The 23,552-nt window shown below is 39.1% G+C and overlaps 2 protein-coding genes across 5 annotated transcripts; one reads left to right on the forward strand and one right to left on the reverse strand.

Moving 5' to 3' along the window:
* Positions 1-182: 182 nt before the first annotated feature.
* Positions 183-16,312, reverse strand: LOC107661046 (protein cramped-like). 4 transcript variants are annotated; one of them, XM_016450502.1, is made up of 20 exons: positions 16,212-16,312; positions 13,771-14,141; positions 12,148-12,350; positions 11,618-11,771; positions 10,307-10,390; positions 10,148-10,196; positions 9,912-9,997; positions 9,466-9,589; positions 7,075-7,156; positions 6,021-6,860; positions 5,612-5,780; positions 4,973-5,133; positions 4,302-4,370; positions 4,066-4,147; positions 3,293-3,403; positions 3,038-3,207; positions 2,756-2,942; positions 2,509-2,661; positions 1,275-1,411; positions 183-1,041 (listed from the first exon to the last, which is right to left on the reverse strand). In XM_016450502.1, exons 2-20 carry the CDS (start codon positions 14,138-14,140, stop codon positions 919-921), a joined length of 3,354 nt encoding a protein of 1,117 aa, XP_016305988.1. In that variant the 5' UTR covers position 14,141; positions 16,212-16,312; the 3' UTR covers positions 183-918. The 4 variants fall into 4 exon arrangements, with proteins under 4 accessions (XP_016305988.1, XP_016305972.1, XP_016305980.1 ...); XM_016450486.1 differs by lacking the exon at positions 16,212-16,312 and adding an exon at positions 14,519-14,952; XM_016450494.1 differs by lacking the exon at positions 16,212-16,312 and adding an exon at positions 14,227-14,396.
* Positions 16,313-17,338: 1,026 nt separating this feature from the next.
* On the forward strand, positions 17,339-22,812 carry LOC107661173 (hematological and neurological expressed 1-like protein). Its single transcript, XM_016450648.1, has 5 exons — positions 17,339-17,550; positions 18,322-18,473; positions 20,789-20,937; positions 21,337-21,388; positions 21,495-22,812. The coding sequence occupies exons 1-5, from the start codon at positions 17,495-17,497 to the stop codon at positions 21,728-21,730; spliced, it is 645 nt and encodes a 214-aa protein (XP_016306134.1). The 5' UTR covers positions 17,339-17,494; the 3' UTR covers positions 21,731-22,812.
* Positions 22,813-23,552: the final 740 nt, after the last annotated feature.

A 23,552-nucleotide genomic window follows, 5' to 3' on the forward strand; every position in this document is an offset into this window, starting at 1 on the left:
CAGCACGCAAACACATCACAACAATGGACATGATAAAGGACAAATAAGATACAGACACCGGTGTTCTTTTAGGTTAATATAACTAAAACTAAATATATATATATATATATATATATAGTTTACTTCAGTACATAAACTAAATGAAAAATGAGAAATGTCGCCTTTGCAACTATTTGAGAGTCTCACATAAGAAAGCTCAGTTTTAGAATCTGCAAATTATTGGCTTCATATTCATTCGGCAGGAAACAAAAATCCTAGTGTTGTGGGGAAAAATAGCATTCAATCTCACTTTTGATGCAACTACACTGCATTTGTGTTATCAGTCATTTTGTTTAGTGTGTGTTAGATATTCAGTCCTCGTAATAATCTCACAAAAAGAAGCCCCTGTCCCTTTCCGTAGTGTGGCTTTCACCAACTTACAACATTCAAATGAAAATAAACCAATCAGAATCTGAGGTCTCATAAACGGAGGGTGTGCGCAGGCGCACTCCTATGGCTTTAGAGGGTTTCGCACAAATGCGTTGTGTACAATAGAAAGAAAACACAAAGACAATCTGCAGCTCCACTTACAGATGCATGCACATGCACGCACACAAAAGTGAGACAAAGACGTCAGAGACAGATACACAGATGAGAAGACAGTATTTGTTCAGATATGGCAGGTCTTGTTTTCTCTGTACATGAGGTTGCGCTGTAAACTGGAGTTTTTTTTATTGTTTAAGTGTCCTGGGTGTGGCTCATAAGAGGACAGCCACAGAATAAATCAACACAAACATACACAAATGCTCTCACACACACACATTAGAGCCCAAAGGCTGTTGTGGACCCTGCCAGTCTATTGCACTTCCTACAGCTGAACTGCACTCCGGTTAACATTCTTCTGTCCAATGCGAACAGTGACAGGCTCCGCCCCCTGCATCAGTCCTCTGGAGGAGGTGGGAGGGTCGGTTCTGTAACAGAGAGCTCCTGTGCGAGGTCATTGAAGCGGGCGATGTAGTCGACACTGCTCTCGCTCATCATACAGGCCAGCTGGGTATCCACCTGCAGTGAGAAAACAGCCAAATGACAACAACAATGCATGTGTAACACTTTCAAAGCTGAGGATGCCTGATTTAATTTGCATACACCATTTGAAACCCGCTCACTTCCTGTTTATCTTCAATGCAAGCCAGAATGAGAAAAAACAAATACAGGAGCGCCTGGTGATAATGTGCCATATCAAATGACATTAGTCTACCAGACAGCAGCTGGGGACTTTGTGTGTCTCCTCTCACCTCGGCTACATCCGGCAGGCCGCGGGACTGAAAACAATCGTGGGAGTTGCTGTCCAGTAAACTGGGTCCAAGTAAGGCTGTGTTACTTGAAGAAGGCAGGGCTGTCCTTCTTGTCTTATCAGGGGATGCCAGACTTGCTGCAAATCAGGAAAACAAGGATGGATTTGTCAATAGTGCTGAGACTGATGGAGGTTTGCAGTACGAACACAGACAGGTAACTGTGGACATTTTGACTTCTGTCTGAAGCCAGCCTCTTTTACCTCTGTATCAATACTGAATAGATACCTATACATATCTATCTATCTGATTTTTTTGTTTTTTAAAGAAGTTTATTTTGCTCACCAAGGCTGTATTTATTTAATCAAAAATAACGTAAAAACAGTAATATTCCGAGCAACTGAGTCCTTAGCCATCTTCAAGAAATGGGTAAAACACATCTCTTCCATCTACTCTTGACCCTCTTACGCTAGCACTCTCTATTCTATTTCTATTTTATCTACTTGTTTTCTTTTTATTCATTTAAAAAAAAAACTTGACTCTCTAACACTTGACTCTCTAACAACTTTCTACATTTACTGCGTTAGACTAAGTGAGACTTGTCATAGCACTTACATATTATTGCTCTTTTGTTGGTACTGATTGCTTCTAATGTCCTTATTTGCAAGTAGCATTGGATAAAAGCGTCTGCTAAATGACTAAATGTAAATTAAAATACATGTCTTCAAAGCTAATATATCTTAAAATGTAATTTAATCCTGTGATAGCAAAGCTGAATTTTCAGCAGCCATAACTCCAATCTTCAGTGTCACGTGATCCATCCCAACAACTTTCTAATATGCTCATTTGGCACTCAAGAAACATTTCTTATTAATATCAATGTCAAAAACATCATAGTTTTATAGAAAACCTAATACATTTTTTTCAGGATTCTTTGAATATAAAGTTCAAAAGTACAGCATTTATTTGAAATGGAAATCTTTTGTATCATTATAAATGTCTTAGCTGTCACTTCTGATCAAGTTATTGTATCCTTGCTGAATAAAAGTATTAATTTCTTTTCAAAACACTTACTGACAGAATTATGGAATGCTAGTGTATATATAAATTTAAAGAAAGCTCAATCAATTAGTTTCAAACTCATAATTTTAACACTATCATTTTGTTTCCTGATATACATAATATCTATAATGAACATCCGTTGCTAACAGGGAACTGAGATGTGTTTGATACTTACAGAGCAGGCAGCCAAGACTTGAATCAGTAGAGTCACTGGGGTACCACTGAGGGTCGTGTGTGGGGGACGGCATCCAGCTGTCACATGAAGAGGGAAGGAGCTTGGATCTATCACTCCCATTGAGTTTAGGAGGCGAGAGCAATGATCCATCACCTGAGAAATAGAGCGAAAAGTGAGCGAGTAGATACCACTAAAACAAAATGATCCCACTGAGATCCTCTAATACTCAGGTTCAATCCCACCATACCATAGTGCGAGTTGATGGCGAGCTCAATAATAGAGTCGCTGATTTGAGTTTGTGGCTCTCCAGAAGGTAGAGACTCCTCTGGGGGGCCCGGTAGAGAGATATCCAATAAGGAAGCAACACTGGGAGGAGCCAAGAGGGAGTCCCCGCCCCCTGGAGATGGTGGAGAGACACCGTTCTGCAGGGATTCCTGCAGACAACGAGAGTAAAATGAGAACAGACCCAGATATGATTAATTGTACACCCAAAAGTGAAAGCGGATCTAGGAAGGGAATTAGTTCTTACTTCAGAAGGCTCCTGATCAAGTAGATCTGGCTCTAGCTCAGGTGCAGCAGGTGCCGAGTCCATGGCCTCCTCAGACTCCACAATGGCCTTATCTATACTGGGGGCCTCCACTTCCCGACAGGGGCTGCCAGGGATAATACCTGCAGATTTTGCAGCCAGGTCAATTGCACCTGAAACAAATTCAAGAGCATATAGGTTTCAAATGTTCAGTGGATAAAAACATCTTTTATCATTTAGCTTTGATTTGATTCTTACTGGACAGCTGAGTAGCGGGTGCAGAACTGGCTGTAGCGGACGGAGCTTTTGAGGAAAGTTGGCGGTTCGATGGGGCGAGACGAGTTTGTATTGGACGAAACGAACCAGTTCCTGACAAAGAGATACATAAAATATTTAAAAAGAAGCGACTGCATTGAAATCAAACAGACAGATACAGTAAACCTGAATAGTTAAAAATTAAACAGTTTTACTGCTTGACCTCAAGTCGCTTATTTGAGAAATTTTTGTAAACTACTTTTAATAAACTGGTGCCAAAATATGAAAGTATGTGAATAGTAGTACATCTTGTTTATATATACACTGAACAAAATTATAAACGCAACACTTTTGTTTTTGCCCCCATTTGTCATGAGCTGAACTCAAAGATCTAAGACTTTTTCTATGTACACAAAAGGCCTATTTCTCTCAAATATTGTTCACAAATCTGTCTAAATCTGTGTTAGTGAGCACTTCTCCTTTGCCGAGATAATCCATCCACCTCACAGGTGTGGCATATCAAGATGCTGATTAGCAGTGGTGGACGAAGTACACATTATAATTTTGTTCAGTGTATATATATATATATATATATAAAAATTGACTTTTCGTGAAATGTTTTGCATTAAAAGAGTGTTTGTAACTTTTGATAAAATAACATTTCTTTTGGTGTGATTTTGTGTTATATGATGACATTCATGCAAGTGTGGCATAAGTGTCCAAATACTTCGGCCACTGCATGTGTAAAGTGTTACGCATTTGTGTGCGTTTATTACCTGCAGCAGATGAATTGGAGAGAATAGAGAAGGAGCAAACATGAGGTGAAGTGTCTCCAGTTGTTCGTGGCAGCAGCGTTCTCTGAAAAAAACAAAACAAAAAAAAAACAACATACATTTTTATCCTTTGACAGCTCTAAGAACAAAAACAACAAAAGAACAGATTCAATGTGAAAAGAAGCAACTAGGTAAAGGTAAGAAGCCCCACTTCTTACTTTCCTTCTGTCCACACTCACCTGAACCACGAGAGGTTTCCTTAGTGGACGCCCCCTCCCTATTTTCCGTTGCTTTGAAAATATATCGGACTAAAGACAAAAAAAAAAAGCATGATTAGAGGAAAAATTTGCTGATGAAGAAATATGTATATTAGAAAAAAAAAATCAAAAACCCTGCTGACGTCATGTGAGATTGTTGTACCATATATATGTATGGTTCAAAAGTCTGGGGTCACTACATGTTTTTTTAAAGGCATTAATAGTTTTATTCAGCAAAAAGGCCTTGAACTGATAAATAGTGACAATTTAACATTTTCAAAATTGATATTAATAAGAAATATTTCTTGATCACCAAATCAGCATATTATGATTTCCAAAGACTGGAGTAATGGCTGCTGAAATTAGTTTTTTTTTTATATATATTAAAATAGAAAACAGTTAGATTAAATTGTAATAAATAATAATTTATTACATTAAATTGTAACAAATGATAATTAAACAATAATATGTCTATAAATAATATCTCTGAGACTTCTTTCAAAAAAAAATTCTTATCAACCCCTAACTTTTGAATGGTAGTGTATATGATTTGGCCAACTGACAACTTGAAATAAATTTCACGATTACATTTTAAGATGAAAAAGCATGTCCCTCATGTTCTATTCCCTTTTAGAAACACTGACACAACTCACACTGATGGAGTCCAGCTGCTGGCGAAAGGCTAGCTCCGCCTCTTTATTAGGAGAGAACATCCGCAGCTGGCGGGAGCTGTTAGGAGGCAGGGTCGTCGGGACAGCAAACCCTTCGCTGTCACCTCCGGAGGCCAGCAGAGAACGTGGCAGGTTTCTCCCACCTGTGGAGAACACATCTATTTAAGTTCCAGCTGGTCAAACTGATACAGAGTAGCAACACTACAATTTTGTCACAATATTGAGTCAATATGATGTTTTTGGTTCAGGAAGAGGTGAAACTTCAGGCTTTTCCAGCTGTTATCTGTTGCAATAAACTTCACTCAGTTCTGGGAGGATGTTCATTACACTGGCTTTAAAGGTGAAATGTTTCAATATTTAAATACTAAACATTTTTCTTTTATCCCAGTTTAATGTGCAACTATAAATAGACCATTTGTATACTGATTTCCCTAAAACTTTGGTCTGTGAGCAATGCGAACAGCCTAAGATAGTAACAATGGATCGACCAATGTCGTGAGCTTGGGGCATAACTACCTGCCATCAAGAAGGTAAATTAGGGGATATTTGAGAAACTGTCATTATTTCTGCAATTCCAATTAGTGTCAACTTATAATAAGACACAATTCTGTCTAAGTGTACCTGTGATGACTGCATTATTCAGAAGTATTTTTGAGCGTGCTGCATGTTGCTGTCGACCCCAGCTAGGACTGCGGGTCGCCCCAGCTGGAGCTCTGCCTGGAGGAGTCACAGACGATTCCTCTTGACCTGATTTCAAAGGTGAAGTGCCCACTGAACACACCTCCGGGGTCTAGGAATTAAAAAAAAAAAGTAATTAAATAATAATAAACAAAACAAAAAAAACAAAATGAAAAATTTTAATTTACAATTAAATTTAAAACAATTTAATGTTAATAATAAATAAACAAACAGAACCACAGATGAACACATTTCTGACAAAAGCTTGTTTTGTGCCTTTTTATAGTTGCCTTGACGTATGGTAGAGGTCAAGTGTAAGGTCAGAGAGGGAGGGGAAAAAAAACAGACTCACTGGTTTGGGGTTGACCTCTGATGACACAAGTCTCAGGAGACACCGAAGCACACTTTGAGTGGTGGGCAGAGCTGAGGGTTGGGGTTTAGGCTGCCATTCATACTCCAGCAGTAGCTTCCCAGGCTTGCCCAGCATGAGGTAGACTTCTGCCAGTGTCACATTCTCAGAGCCCTGTGAGTTCCAACCTTCGTTTTGGATTTGTTGAGGAGATCGTCCAGTCCCGCTCACTTCCTCGCCACGCCCTTGAGGTTCTGATTGTGGCGGTGCTTTTTCTGATGCAACCCCTCCTGCCGTTCCAGGCTCCTCAGTCCGGCCCTCGATTGGGGCGGGGTCTCCCTGAGTCACAGTCTCTTTGTCCCACCCACTAGCATCAGTCTGAGTCTGAGTCTGACTCGCTGCCTCTTGCTCCAGAGTCCCCACTGCATTTCCCTCGGGTCCAATGGGGAGTGATGGAGCAAGGGTTGGACTGACTGGAGAGGTAGTGCTCAGGTTTGTGTTTACACTGGTCTCCAACCCTGGAGCTGAAGTGCTGCTATCAGGACTGTCAACAGGATGTCCGTCGCTTTTTTTCAGGTCTCCTCCCACCGGACCAGACTTGCCTGATTTTCCTCTTGCAGGCTGAATTCCCAAAATGTGAGCTGCGGGCAAGTCCCTAATACCTGTCCGGCCACGCCCACTCTCCTGCCAGTGTACCGTGCAGGAAGCTTTTGAGTGCACAACACGAGCCACACCTGGCAAAGTAGTAACCGGGCTGTTCTCTGCAGGAAACAGGAACAGGTCCTCCGACTCGCTAGACTGGGCCAGGCCGTCCAGAGCTTCTCGCTCTGCCAGGCTCTTAAGCTACAAGTAACAAGTTAAGGGAAATTACTGTTATAAAACACATAGGTTTGGGTACTGCTTTAAGCATAGGCATTTCTGACATGTCTCCCAAACAAAACAACCAAATCTATCACAAATGTATCTCATAAAACAGATGAGGAAGGAAAAAGGAAGGAAATTAAATTCCTGACTGTGCATGCTGAGATCTCTGGCTGAGATCTGAATGCAAGGATACGATGCGTTGATCCTGGACAGCCCACTTTTGCTTCAAGAATTCAATGAGAGTGGAGACCTTCCGGTGCAACTCGACAACCATCCTACAATAACAGAACAGCGATGAGCATTGCCAAATTTGTTGTACCTTTAATGTCGCAATGAAATGACAGATCTTTTCTTCTGTATGGTGACGCACACTGTAAAGCCAAACAAATGTCCTAACTAACACTTTTTAGTTGACTTTACCAAGCCTGTGGTTAGGTCGAGGTTGGAACTATAAGCATTAAGACTACAGACTGATTTATTTCAAAAGCCTTAACTGCAGTTGTTGATGCAGTGATAGTCTCTCTTTTGGTTATGTTAGCACATGCATGTGTGCTATTGTTATCTGGACAGTTGGTATATATAACTTAAAATGAATTAGTTGCTGAAACTAAAAAGTGTTTTCACTCAGTTTTTTAAGGCAATCGGTTTGCATGCTTTTTTTTTTAAGATGAATTAATTAATTAGATTTTAAAGTGTACATCCGGAGTGTAACATATTATCAAAAAAGAAAAATAATGTGAGGGACTTGGTTCTATGTATTGTTTGTTAGTTGAATTTTGAGAAGGAAAAATAGAAGCAATTGAGCACAAGCTTGCAGGGGTGGGTTAAAGCAGATAAAATGATTGGAAAAGTCTGGCATATGTCAACAGAGACAAATCTATAATTTCCCCTGCAGATCGAGCTATATTTTGATTAAAACTTGTGAGGTAAAAAGGGCAAAAAATAAAACATGTATAGATGATTCATTCACAATAAGATCAATAACATACATACATTTTCAAATTTAGTTTAAATTTTCATCTCATGCTGACTGTCAATATGAAGTCAATATGAAATGAGAATGCATGAAAATACATTTTCATGACTCCAAAACTAAAATAAAATAAAATCACTATTTAATTCAACATGAAAGTCAAAAAGTATACCAATACTAATTGACTAAATAAAACTGAAAACTAAATAAAAAAAAACACTGAAAATACTAAAACTAACCAAAAAATTATATTGACAGCATGAAAACTAAACTTAAATTGAAATACTATCAAAAAAATAAACTTACAAATGAGGACAATGGAAGCAATCAAAATCAACAAAAGAGCAATGGTATGCAAGTGCTATAACAGGTCTCAGTTAGTTTAACGTAGTACATGTAGCGAGGTTTATATATATATATATATAAATAAAAGGGGTGTAACGATACACGTATTCGTATTGAACCGTTCGGTACGAGGCTTTCAGTTCGGTACGCATTACAAACCGAACGATTCGTTGGACTAATCCTATTAAAGTTGGAAAATAAAAGAGCTTAAAGTGTGTGAAATATAATGTTCTCAGTGCCACTACGCTCAACAAGACAGCCCAAACGACGTAATGGGCAACGTGCTGTCTGCCCAGCGGCCCTGCAATAACCTCCCCTTGATGGAGTGCATCGAAAGACGATTTTGTATCGACGATAGTCAGAGATATTGTCAAAAACATAAATTATTGCCAATTTTAAGAGAATTTGGCATTTCCAATTAATGTAGGCCTGTTACATTATTTTTATTATTAGGGCTATTATTATTATTATGATGAAGTTGCTTTTATTATTATTTTGCCATGCAATATTAGGCTACCGCATAACTGATGCGCTGTGAGGATAAGATTAGGCCATTTACTCCTAAATTAAAATGCTTTAAAAAAGGTATTTTAAAACAGGTCTATTATACAATGAATTATATGCCTATAATTAAATATTAAGACTGCAGTAATCAATCAAATTAAAAGCTTTAGCCCATTTCAACCACCGACCTTCAAAACAACCCATTTAACACTAAATAAGTTTCTTCTCATTTTTCACTATGTATGGGCCACAAGAGAAATATTAAGGGAATAAATTAAAACAGGTAGCTATATACCATTATCAGCATATGTTAAAGTAGATTGATCTCTTGTCGTCTCTGAGAGAATATGCGGCGACAGATGCCGAAAGCTCCATCATTACTCCGTCATTCCGTTTTTACTTTCACTTTCTGCATAGTGAATTGATCGATATTAAGACGTTCACCGACATAACTCTTGTGCAAAGTTTGCACGTTGCTTGTGTGTGATATCCATTGATTCGCCTTCATGGTAACATTGTGATGTAACAAATTACCCCCCCCTCCCGTATCGAAAACGTACCGAACCGTGACACCACTGTGTCGTATCAAACCGAACCGTGAATTTTGTGAACCGTTACACCCCTAATAGATAGATAGATAGATAGATAGATAACATTTTGCAATAAGCAATGAAATAACAAATAATAATAATGTATGATGTGAAGGAGGTGGATCAGTGAGGAATTCGAGAGAGGTCATGTGTGCGCATTAGTGAAGCTCACCTGAGCCGAGGATTATGGGCTAGACTCTGAACCCGAGCCCAGGAGTGGTTGCTCCGGGGTTGAAGTTCGACAGCCAGCTTCAAGGGTAAACGCACAGGCTTCTGATCCTCCTCATCACTCACACCTAAACCAGAGAAAAAGAGGAAAAAAATACCATGAAGCATCACCATCTCCATGATGCTGATGGTGGCCTAAATCTGCATCACCGCCCATTTCCCAATCAGCCCCACAGCCTGAAACCATGGAAATCATGACAAACCACTCCTCCTACACCCTGGAGAGCAGCCATGGCACACTCCTCCACCACCCTGGTCCACCTAAATACCCAGAGTGCTCCATTTTGTCAGCGTTCTCTTCTTACTGCTATTCAGTCTGTTTAACTTGCTAACAAAATCAATCTTTTAAGAGTCTATAAAGCAATCTCTCTGTGTCTCTCTCACACACACCATCTGGGTCGCAGAGTTTCTTCAGCGCGCGACACATGGGAGCTTTGATCCTCAGATTTCTGCCTTTGGAACGCACTGTTGTGGCCCTGAAACAATGTACAAACAAAATTATAGATCAATGTGATCATAACCTACGGAGATATACAGTAGATGCTCCCATTAGACATGACCTAAATAATAAGTACTGTGCATTATTAACATTTCTCTTTCTCTCTCAAATAAACATACACACTTACCCCTGTTGGATAAGCTCATTTAGTTTGGCCACATTTTTGTCATCCATCACTAGAAGAAACAGGAAGACACCAAAGAATGTTACATTCAAAATGTCCCCATGTGCAAACACTTAAAATGTACCCCCTTGATCAACAAAACCCACTGCCTGATATACTTACAGCCTCCAACCTTCTTCCTGAGTTCAGCATAACAGATGAGGCCATAGAGCTCCTGGGAGGACTTTTTCAGCACACGTGAATACACTGAAAGATGGACAAAAGGAAGCAACAGAAAAAGGAGGAATAAGAGCATTAAGAATTTATCATGTATTATGTAACTGATTTTAGTGGAAACCATAATGCATTATTTCAGGATTCTTTGATGAATAGACAATTCAAAAGAACAGCGTTTATTTGAAACAGAAATCTTTTGTAACATTATAAATGTCTTTACTGTCTCTTTTGATCAATTTAATGCATCCTTGCTGAATGGAAGTATAAAACTTCAAACTTCTGAATGGTAGTGCACCTTGAATCAACCAATAAAATACAAGAAATTGTGGAATGTCACAGTGGAGGTTAATGCTGTTTATATTACATTTAAGTATGCTACTACATCAGAATAAGGATATGATATATAATCATTAACATACAAGCAAATGTGCATGGTGTGGGCACACTCATGATTTGATAATGCGTGACTAACAAAAACCAGGTAGCATGGTAGCCGAGAAAATTCAACTCCAAAGATGAAGGTGACAGACTGAATTTAAATTGGATGACAGGTATATCTTTGCTGTGGTAAGTTGAATTATGAACAAACAAATTATGTGTGACCTGATGGGAAACAAAAGCCAATGTGAGCCATGCGTTATGAAAATTGGTGGAAAAAATGCTAACTTGAAGATGTATTTGCAGGTACACCATCCTAGAAGAATTCATGCAAAGAATAAGGCTCAGTTGGAATGCAAGTCAATAAATAATATGAAAAAACTAGCTCAGTTATTGTTCAGTTTAAAAAAAAAAGATTATTTAAATTAGCACTTGTTTGCACCTGATATTTCTTACCTATGTGTACATTACCTTCGACATTCAAGTTTAATAATGGTAAAGGTAAATAATAAAACAACGCATTCACATTAGCGTCTGTTAGCGTGAATGAAAATTGTTAAATTTAAAAACTTTTTTTTTAGGATTCTTTGAATAGAATGTTCAAAAGAACAGCATTCATTTGAAACAGAAATCTTGTGTAACATTAGAAATGTATTTACTGCGACTTTTAGTTCTTTCAAAAAATAAAAAATCTTATTGACCACTAACTTTTGAACAGTAGTGAATATATTTAGGAACTAATCTTGACAACTAACAGTCTGGTCAGCAGCAGGACAGAGGATGGCTTTCCACAAGACAACACCATCCTATCAAACAAAGGACTCCACTGCAGCCTGTAAATGTCATACAAAGTATAAACTGTGCATCTGTAAGTCTCACCGTTGTTGAAATCAATGTGTTTAGAGATCTTGTGCCAAGTCCTGTAGTAGAAATGCCGCACTTGCTCCTTGTTCTTCACCATACTTGCCGGTTTACCCTTCTTCTTATATTTAAGAGCAATATTGTTCTGAATAGCTTCAAAATCCTTCCCATGCTATGAGAGGACAGGAGAGAGAATGACTTATCCAAAAGATTCAATGTAATACAAAAACCCTTTAGGTGCATGACAAATTACACCTTACTAAGAAATAAATCAATAAAAGACATCACAGACCTCAATTATACCTTTAGAGATGACATGTAAATAAATTAAACCTATTAGGACTTTTAAATATCAGTCTGTCCCTGGCAAGTCAGGGAGGGATGGAAACGTTGATAATGGAATTCACTTAGTAATTCTGGAGATGTTGTTGTCCCATATGATGTACTAATTCTCAAAACACCACTAAAAAACCTGCAATTTACTAAAAGTCCAAACATCCGCCAATAACTTTCAGTGAGTTTTATTATCATTAAAGCTGACAAATCACCTCATAAAGTCCTTCAAAGAAACTGTTCTTGTCCTCAGTGCTCCAAGACTCCCACTGTCTGCGCACTCGTTTCTGACTCCCCCCTTCCTCCTTCTCTGCAGGACCCTGGACCTTTGGGGCCGATCTGGAAGTCCCACCTGCCCCAGAGCTTCCGGCTGAACCTGCAGCAGCTGTCACACACACAGAGGGACCTGCTTCTGCACCTGAGGAACAGAGAGGAAAGGGAAGAGGGTTAGTATGTCAGTTCTGAACACATGCTGAGAATAGCATAGCAAGTGTTTTATATATACATACACACACACAAACAAAAATATATAGAAACAATAATATCATAATGTGCATCTATAAAAGCACCAACTATGCAATATTGTGCTTAAATATACTTAGGGATTGCTTTTACAAGTCTATCTATATATACTCATTTTTTCCAGACGTATTCCTAATGCAAAAATACACGGTTTTTCAGATTACTGAGCACTGTTGACCATTAATTTAATTGACACTATGGTATATCACTTTCACCATGCATATCTACACCAAACAAAAAAAACAAGATTAAACATTAAAGGAAACACACAGACACACACACACAACACAGCTGTCACTCATACGCAAAAGATATCAGTAAAGAGTGCTGGAATGAGCAAGCTTAATTTGAATGGCGGTGCAATTTATTTATAATACTTTGGGCTGCTAAATTTATTTTTGGTTGAACATTAGAGATTTACGAAACCATGCAAACACCACTCTTTTAAAAAGCAAATATTCACATCAAACAAATAAAATTTAATATTGAAAATATCATAACATCAGGCTGAGACCTAATAGAAAAATATTAAATTTCTGTTATCGATTAGGAAGGCCTACAGATTATCAGCCTATTTAGCTGATCAGGGGAAGTCGTGGCCTAATGGTTAGAGAGTCGGACTCGTAACCCAAAGGTTGCAGGTTCGAGTCTCGTACCGGCAGGTATGTCAAGAAGAGTGTCAGGAAGTGTGTGGAGTCCCTCGGAGGGCATCCAGACCTGCTGCTCAGTGCACTGATCCAAAAACAACACGTGGGGAACCGGAGATGCCAATAACTCTCCCCACTTACACAAGAGAGCATGCAATGAGAGCACACCAGAATACATTACAGCATGCAAGCCTATTGTCTAAATTTAAAATAAACACTGATTCCCTTTTATAGCCCCTGTGTACAGATTCCTGATTTGTGATCCCGATTCAATGTAGAGTGACCATCTCCTGAACAGATGCATCAGAATGAAACTCCTGACAGTGATTTGTCACCCGCTGCTGGGTGGCAGCTAAACTAGTGATATGAAAGGCAAATAAATAAACAAATAATCACCGAGCCTGCTGATTTAAAATAGTGCACTACATCTTATTAAGTGATTTAATGTGGTTACAAGCAACCCAAGCATCCCAGTGCTGAGATTTGAGAGGCTTCAGTGTGAGCAGTTTGTCAAGTCACTTTCACTCAAGAAAGCATGAGAGCTTATCCGCGTTGTCAAACTAAGAGCAGCCCAGATTGCCTCAAAACACGTTCAAAAGTGAGATAAAAGTGCAGAAAAGGGATGCACTAACAGGTGGGCAGCGGACGCACGCCGAGATGGCCACTCACCTTTCGCTTTCGCACCGCCGTGACCGTTCAGCGCCGCGGACGAGGCATCTTTCCGTATCCGCTTGCTCGGAGGTCGCACGCTGGAGCGGAGAAAATGATGCTGGTCCTGGTTGTTCGGGACGGCCAGGAATGGGGAAAGCGCTGTCGGGTTCACCTGGGCTCCGGCTGGGCTTGGTGTCTGGCTGGAAAGAGTCGGAGCCGAAACGGGGCTGGCCGCGCTTGATGGATGAAGTGTTTCCTCTCCGACTCTCTTTGTACTCGTCTCCTCGCTCGCCTGATCTGCGCTCTCTCCATCCTCACCTCCGTCGGGCTTTCGGTCCGGTTTGCTCGGCCCCTCGACTCCCGAACCGCCCCCTTGGCCCACTGTCATCCTGCGCAAACACAAACGAAGCATAATCGCAAACATTCGCAAAAACAGCGATCAACTTGGAAAGACGACATTCTGCTCAACTCAACATGGCCGCCGCTGTTTGTTTCAAATTCCCTCTCACCGTCCCGACAAAATGCGTCGAAACACAACCCTTCGACTATTCAATGAACGTGACCGAAAACACACACCGCGCTTTCACCCCAGCCTCCTTTTTTGTGTAGTTTCGCGTGGCTCTGGTTGCGAGCGAGCCCTTTATTTGCCTTGAAATTAAAGCGCGAGCGCCTTCACTTTAGCGCCCTGCAGAAACGACAGACGACAACGCAAATCTTTCGCGCATTCGACCTCTATCTGAAGTGCTTGTTTCTCACGCACTCTTACCCATTCTCGAGCTCGTCGGAAGCAGACGGCGTCTTCTTTCTCTTCACCATGAGTTCGGAGATTTTAGAGAGCAAAACTTGAGGAATCTGAACATATTCGAAGCGCAAACGAGGTCAGGCAAAGTCGTCCTCTCCTGGCTGCTGCTCCTACTGGGGTTCAACTCCGCGCAGCGCAACTGGGAGCTTCTCGTAGCCACAGCAACCCTGACTCACAAACTCTCTAGTTTTATCACAACAAGCACACCTGTCATTTAGCGCGTGTTTGCGATAAAACAACGCACGCTGACGCTAAGTTTGGATCCAGATCTGCTTTTGAGGCATTTCGCTCAATGCAAACCTAATGCAACCGCAACGCAGTCGCTATGCTCTCTCTGGACTTTGCTTAGTCTATCTACGTCACCGTAACTATCAGAGCAGAAGCAGTTATAATTGTTATTGTTCAAATTAAAATTTCGCTCAGTGACATCCACGGTCCCAATTTATCCCAAGATAAGCGTGCGTTGATTTAATCATCTCAACAGACTTGATAGAGCACATACAGATCACGTACACGAGAGTGGGGTGTGGTATGGTGCTTTGCATACACAGCAAAAAAAATCAACATTAAACATTAGTAACGGCACATATGACCGTGACTCCTTCTCGAATCATGCATCTTTGCTGCTTATTAAAATAGAAAAGTCTGCAATAGTCAGTTGACACCATGTTTTGCTTGATTAGGGTGTCTTCAGTTCATAAGAGCTCAAATGTTTTTTAACACAACACTTGACTTTGTCAAGAAGGACAATCAAAAATTTTTACTTTATAAATCTAGCTGTAAACAGCAATCGTGCATGCTTTGGATGCTAGAGGTCCGTTGCTTTCTATTATATTTGAAACATTATTGCAGCCAAGAAAGAGAACTCTATATTGTGTGTGAAGCAACATTTAGCTTGATTTATCTCACGAACAACATGGTTATAATGTCTTTATGAAATAAGATACAGCTAGGCAATGCCGACCTCAGCTGCTCAACCACTGCTCCCAACAGCTGCAGCTGTCAATACCCCAGTGTCCAGTCACTATTTGAGGGGAGCATTCAGATCAAACTAACTGTTTTTATTTCATCCTCTTGAGCATTCAGTGAAATGTGCTCACGAGCGTAGACGCCTTTACAAGCAACAAGCTAAACAGCAAATTTACATGAAGCATGAAGCTCTGCATGATCAAATAAATAACCTCAGTTGACTGAGCACCATCAGTGATAGATGCGAATAAACAGCTTAAGACACATGACAACTTGATTTAGTATCACATGCGCAATTGTGGATACTGTTCGACAGTAAATCCAGGTCATTTAGCAATCCTAATTCTAAACTTGGGGTTAGTTTTGATAAGTTGTCAACTGTTAAAGACACATTGTCAGTGGGTGACTGCTTGATTATAGATGCTTGTCAGCCCACAAAAAGCCTAAAACGTGTTTTGGGGGCATAATATATTGCATCACGGAGGGACTGTTAGTCTGATTACACCATAAGCGAATGCAACAACTGATACCTCGCCAGCAGTGCCAGCAGCACAGTCGTTGAAAAAGTCGCTTCGCTAACTTGCTAGCTAAACAGTTACCGTCCCGTTTCTGCTGAAGTCATATAATCAGCTCAGATGTGCAATTAATAATTACGTCTTGGCAAAAAATACATTTACAAGCTCTGTACCTGCTTAGGAGGTTTATTTTTGGCCTTGAGAAACTCCACGGTATCCAGAAACACCAGAGCAGAGGGGTAGCAGGAGAACCACTGACAACTGCATCCCTTCCTGTTTTCCTCGGCTGTCAGACACGCCTACCACAACTCAAAAACAAACGCTCTGATTGGTCAATAGCACTTACGTCACCGCGTGCGTAAAATGATTGAAGGGCGAGTGATTCAGTCAGTAACGAAAGACAGAAGGGGCGTTTTTTCAAAGCAGCCAATCAACATTTACGTTCGCCGAGCGTAATTTCATTCAACTGGCAAATGTTTTAAAATAACGGTCCCACCCTAAAAAGACGCGAAGGAAACATGAGCGAAATGTATTGTTACTGAAAATAAATGTAATTTACAACTTGTTCTTATATTTACAGTCACTGCCATGTATTATATACAATGTGTATTATTATTATTATTATTATTATTATATGTTTAAATACAATAAATATTTTATAATGTGTATACTTTTTAAAATATTTTTTATTTTTTTAAACAAGAACATACAAAGCACAAGATTGTACATCATGATAGAATTTCCAGAAATTATACAGAAAATATCTTCTTGTTTTGTTTGATAAATTTATACCTACGAATACATATATAACTATAATAAAAAACACGTGCCTTGTTTTCAAAAATGTTATCGCAATTTATCATAAAAAATCTTATATTTTCTCTATATGATTTTTTTTTTCATATTTTATAATTGAGTTTTTTATTTATTTTGCATTTCAACATTAACAAAACAATAGGCTAACATAAGTACAACTTTAAGTCCTTTTATTTTATTTTATAACATAAAATACATTCATTCTACCATAAACAATAGGGGTTTAAGCAAAATCACACTGAATAAACAAATCAAATAATTTCTTGGCCTTATCACTTCTCATATTTTTTAAGACCTCTGTAATAATTGAGGTTGCAGTCAAGACTACTTGGGAAGTAAGTGCATTTAGTTAACCAATCAACATCCGACTCTACACACTCTATTGGCCATATTAACCTTACAGCCAATAGAATGCTACTTCAATCAGATTGATTTCTAACAGAGCCATTCACATAATCATATGTGCAGTTCTGCCCTAAATGCTTATGAGCTGTCCAAGCCTTTCTGGGCGTGGTCGGTCAGACTTGACGAGGTTTTTTGGCATAGTCGTGCAGTTTAGCGGTGTGGCAGGACACTTTCTGCAGGGAGGGCTGTTGTTGAAGGTACTGGGTCACGCCGCAGCAGACCGAGACAAGCAACCATGACTACAACAAATATGTTTCAGGGACTTGATAGTAGTGGCAAACCGAGTTCAAGGTACGGACTGTGTGATGATAGTTTATCTGGAACAAACCGGTGTTTGTAGTTGGTTTGGTGTTGACACTTAAATGTGTTTATCTGAGTCGGCAATCATGAAAGAGGAACTTTAGCATGGCTAAGCGCTACAAGCTAACTCTTATTAGTTAAGCGATTAAACTAGTATTACGTTTACACTGTGAGGTCAAAGTACTGGATTTAACTGTATGAATAAAGTGCCGTGGAGTGTGTTTTGTTCAAATATGATATTACAAGCTGATTTCAATGTGGTTAAGTTAAAATGAGTTGTTAGCCGTTAGCGGCATTTGTGCCGAGGCTCAAAGATAAGTTTTATGAGCTACATAGACGTTTTACTTTTAATCCGAAATGTATTTCTACGTTGAAATGATGGCTGCCTTAAAAATAAATGAGTTTATGAATAGATATGAATTTATGCACACTTCTGACTTCGAAATAGGCGCATTTCCTTAAAGTGTTGTTGATAGGAAACGAAAGTATGCCGCAGGTTTTAGTTTTGTTTAATGTGCAGGGCTTTAATTTTCGTAAAGAAAACCACGAATTATTATTAAAATTCAGCTTTTGACGTTAGGTACAACTTGGTGGCCCATAAAAGCCTGACCGCCTAAACTTATAACTGCAGTTGCGATGTTCCGCCTCACAGATAGGGTGGCGCTGTAGTTTTAGGTCATTTTATTAATCTACATTTCAGTAATGAGATATAATGTGTAATATTCGCATTAATTCATGCACATATCTGTATGTTGTCTGTAGGGTACTAAGACCTCCAGGTGGAGGGTCAAGCAATCTCTTCGGTGGTTATGAAGAAGACACTTCTGCCTCCAGACGGCCAAACAAAATGTCCTCCTCTGTTTTCGCACCTCCAGAAGAGACCCAGGGGAGTACCAAACGCGCCAATCCCCCAGGTGAGCTTTCAGCAGACAGTGTTTTCTGTCTGGGGCCTCTTGCACTGTGAGTGAAAAGCATCACCACACTGTTACTTCGTTTTATGCGTTCGAGACTCTCTCTTCCACTATGCAAACAGGGGCACTTTGCATGTTATCGTGTCACTAAAAGCAACATCAAAACCTCTACCTCAGTCTATCTAACCAGTCAGTTAACTTTGTGAGATCATACACCGACTGAACTGATCAGTTAACTGACCTGGTTAAGTGGTCCTCTTCTGTTTGAATTGTAATAATATTTCATGCTATTTGCATGCTTTGCCCTGAGGGAGCAGGTGCTGAGAATGTCTCTTTGTTTTTTCCTTCACTGTTATACCTGGTGTTTTATAATTGGCCAGGAACAAACTAACTATGTCACTGTGGTATCATTACTATGGTTTTAGAAATTAACAACTGGCCCGGCAAAGGAGGGTTATTAATGCTAATTCAAACTAAAACCAAGCTTACTCAAGGAATTGGTCATTTTCAATTTCAAGTTTTCTGAATTTTTATTTCATGCAAATGTAAAACATCTTGCATCTTAATCTTAACTGATGTATTCTTCATTTTGTGTGTTTATTTTATTGTATGTATTTTTGGTAACTTTTGTTGTTACTACTACTACTACTAATAAAACCATTAAAAAAATCTTACTTCTGTTAACTGAAATAAAATATAATTAGAAAAACTTGATGTACTGAAATAAAACTAAGCTGAAATAATAAAGCTATACAGACCGACACACAAATGCACATATGGAAGACAAACATGTTAAAATTATTAAAACGGAGTAATATATACAGCTCTGGAAACAAAAAGAGACCACTGTAAAATGATCAGTTTCTCTGGTTTTACTATTTTATAGGTATGCGTTCAAGTAAAATGAACATTATTTCTCCCCAATTCCAAATAAACAAACATTGTAATTTACAGCATTCACTTGCGAAAAATGACAACTGGTCAAAATAACAAAAAAGATGCAGTGTTTTCAGACCTCATATAATGCAAAGTAAACAAGTTCATATTTATTTTTAAACAACACAATGCTAATGTTTTAAAAGTGTTCAGAAATCAATATTTGGTGGAATGACCCTGATTTTCAATCACAGCTTTCATGCATCTTGGCATGCTCTCTACCAGTCTTTCACATTGCTGTTGGTTGACATAATAGGTGTTTAAGTCTGGAGATTGGGTTGGCCGTGACAGGGTCTTGATCTGGTGGTCCTCCATCCACAGCTTTTTTTTAACCTGGCCGTGTGGCATGGAACATTGTCCTGCTAGAAACCCCAATCCTCAGAATTGAGGAACATCGTCAGAGCAGAAAGAAGCAAGTTTTCTTCCAGGACAACCTTGTACGTGGCTTGATTCATGTGCCATTCACAAAGCCCAATGTGCCTAATTCCAGCTTTGCTGAAGCAGATAATCACCGATCCTCCACCAAATTTCACAGTGGCTGGCTTGTAGGCCTCCCCAGGTCTCCGTCTAACCATTAGACGACCAGGTGTTGGGCAAAGCTGAAAATTGGACACATCAGAGAAGGTCCAGTCCTTAGGGTCTATTGCAACCTCAGCTGTGTTTCTCATTGTTGAAGTGCTTTTTTCTGGCTTTGCCCTAGAAGTCTAATTCGAACCGTCATCGCATTGCACTTCACCCCAGCTGCTGTTTGCCATTCTTTTTGTAGGTCACTTGATGTCATCCTACGGTTGTTTGGGTGACATTCGAAAGAGTTGGCTGTCATCACGATCAATGGGGAGTTGTTTTTGCTTTCTGCCCGTCTGTAGCTTTGTTGTCCTCAATGTCTAGATTGCAGCTTGACCTTATGAACTGCTGCCTTTGAAATTTTAAGGATGCTGGAATTCAACAGACACTGGAATGGAACGGCTGCCATACATGTAGAGATGCTGATTTAAGAAAAACTGCGAGTGGTCTTTTAATCTTTTCCAGAGCTTTATATGAAAAACATAACATAATAAAAATTAGAACAATATCTTAATGACATTTAAAGGAACAGTGCTGCAAAGCTGATAAATTGTCTTGCGTATATGGTTGTCTAGTTGAGAATATAATCGGACATGATTGTTTGCAATAAAAACTGCTCTCCCTTAAATTAGTAAATTCCATCTTGCTCTAAAATTTAAGCAGTTACAGAAGGAACCTTTGATCTGCATTTTGATAACACAACTATTTATAAAGGTCTAAGAATGTATGTATTTGTTCCTTTTTAGGAATGTGCATCATGTGTACTAGCATTGGTGTATCTCAACAAACTCTGATGTATGTGTCTGTTATTGTCTCAGGTGGAAAGAGCAGTGGGATATTTGGGGAGCCAGTGGCTCCTTCGACTCAGAGCAAGCCAGTTCCCCCTGGTGGAGCAACCAGTAACATCTTTGCGGGTTCAGAGTCGACCCCACCTTCTGTGAAAAGTCAACATCCCAACAAACCAAAGGTAGACCAAACCCATTAGCCTACACCTTGTATTTTTTTCTGGAGCAGCAAATCGGCATATTAGAATGATTCCTGAAGGATCATGTGACACTGAAGACTGGAGTAATGATGCTGAAAATTCAGCTTTGCCATCAGAGTAATAAATATATTAAATAGAAAGTAATTTTAAATTAACATTTCACAATATTACTTTTTTTTTCTAACTATTTCTGATCAAATAAATGCAACCTTTGTGAGCTTTTTCTTCAAAAACATTTAAAAAATGTTACCAACTCTAAACTTTTAAATGGGAGTGTATGTGACTCAAATTCATAATTATTTTTTTTTTATTATGCTTCCCACTCTAAAAATCTGAAAATGTCCACCCATTTAAACTCTAATGCCCTTTCATTCTCTGTAGGACAATTTAAGTGTGGGTGTACCTGCTACTCCAGCTACTCCAGATCCACCAGGTAAAGAAAACATTAGTCATCTGTTCTTCATGCCCCAGTTTGTTTCACCTCAGTGTTTATTGTTGGCTGGCAGTTCCCTTTCCCACCGTTTTTCTCTCTCTTGCAGCCCCAGTGCCTAAGAAGGAGACTGTAGTTGAGGAAGTGAAGGCGGAGCCAGTGCCCCCTCAACCAACCCCTGAAAAAGAGCCAGCAGTCCCTGCACCCGCAGCCAATCAGAATTCTGAGCCAGCCACACAGCAATCAACAGAAAAGGACCACGAGCCACGCCTCGGACCCCGCCCTCGCTCTCACAACAAAGTGCTCAACCCACCAGGTGGAAAGTCCAGTGTGGTTTTCTATTAGCCATAGCCATCATGGTTACTTCCTTTCTTCCATCTGCTTTTAACCTGTACTAAAACTTATCCTTTCTCATTCTTTTGTTTTTTGTTTTTCCCTCAAGTCTGTCACTCTTCATTCCTTTTTTGCTTCTGCACTTTTTTTTTTATTCATTCCTCACTTTCCTTTTTCCTTTCCATCTACTTAGAATCACTGTTGCTGTCGCTCCAAAAACTGAATGGTTAGGTTTCCTTTCAAATGGTTTGCATTGACGGTTGTTTCTCTATATGATTATGTTCTCTCAATTTGCTAATGTATTAAATACAAGTTTGCCTCATGAAACTCAGCACGGTCTATGCAGTGTTCAACTGGTACCACTGTTGGTCGCCAAAGCAAACTCTTCAGTATCAGCGTATTCAGATCTTCCTTTGAAAACCAGTGAATGTGTTTCTTTTGTGCAATAAGGTGACTTCATTTCTCATTTTTTACTCTACTCTTGCATTTTTTTTTATTTTTTATGAGTAAGACACCAAGCCAAATGTAAAAGTAGTAGTTTAGATGGCTAACCAAACACAGTTTTTGTAACTGATGATCGCCAAAGCACACGTTTGACAATGAATAGAATATGTACAATCAGGCATCTTTAACATATCACCCTATTAAAATGTCCATACATGCATTTGAATGTAACCAGAGACCCTTAAACTCCAGAGAATCGTCTGATTCTGTACTTGAGAAGAGTTGCTGCACCATTGATTCTTTAATACTTCTGTTGAATTTGGCCTTTCCTCACATTAGCCATCTGCTTAATTCTTTACATGGCAGTTGGAAGGTCAAATATGACACATCTGTGTGTGTATATGTGTGTGTGTGTGTGTGTGTGTGGGCATTTCCCGCATTACTGGTGCCATCCCTGCCCAAAATACTTCAGTGGTTGCTTGGCAATGTGACTGGCTGCAATGATGTCACAGAGGCCTGTTTCGTACAATACACCTCTGTATTGTTCATTTGTATGCTGTTTTGTATTGCTTATTTTTTTTTCCATGACAAAAGGATGTTTTGCCATGTTGCTTGAAATAAACTAACAGAAATCTTCATTTGAAAAGTTACTCGTGTGGATGTGCTTGCTGATTTTTTTTTTTTTTAGGTTACGGAGTCAAGTCAATATTGGTCAAGGTAGGAGGTATCCATGATTCGAGTACAAAACAGACTAGATAATTACAACTTAACTGGTTTATGTAACTGAATTAATTTGGATTCATGTTTTTGTGCAAAGTCTTAGTCTAATTTTTCAGTGTCATCACTGTCAGATACAAAATTAATTCATACTTGCCATGTAAAATATTTGTAAATATATAAAAATCTATTTAAACCTACTTATTTCATAACATGTAAAATACGGGAAAAGGACCTTCAGGGTGGAGGCTGAATTTGATATTCCCTGATTTTATAGTATGTGTAGCATTATAAACGGTATATGTATTTTTGATTTTTTTTTAGCCCTCTGGTATTCCTCATTTCCTCATTCCTGCAGTCAAAAGAGAAAACTGAAATGAAATGAAAGTACTGTATATTATTTGAGTATTTTTTGTTCTTTAATGTTTTGTATTTTTAGCGGGTTTCATGGTACTAGGCACCTGTAAATTATTCACCATTTGTTTCTATATTAAATATTAGAAAAAAATCTTTATTAATACAGTGTTTAATTAAAACTACAGCAAAGGTATAGTCAGGTTGGTGCCATCTGGAAAGTCCTAGATGCCTGGGTGTATATAGCCCTGAGAGAGAGTGTGTGTGTGTGTGTGTATATATATATATATATATATATATATATTTTATATATAGACAT

Source organism: Sinocyclocheilus anshuiensis, unplaced genomic scaffold, assembly GCF_001515605.1.
Source record: "Sinocyclocheilus anshuiensis isolate Anshui unplaced genomic scaffold, SAMN03320099.WGS_v1.1 scaffold2630, whole genome shotgun sequence".
Taxonomy (NCBI): domain Eukaryota; kingdom Metazoa; phylum Chordata; class Actinopteri; order Cypriniformes; family Cyprinidae; genus Sinocyclocheilus; species Sinocyclocheilus anshuiensis.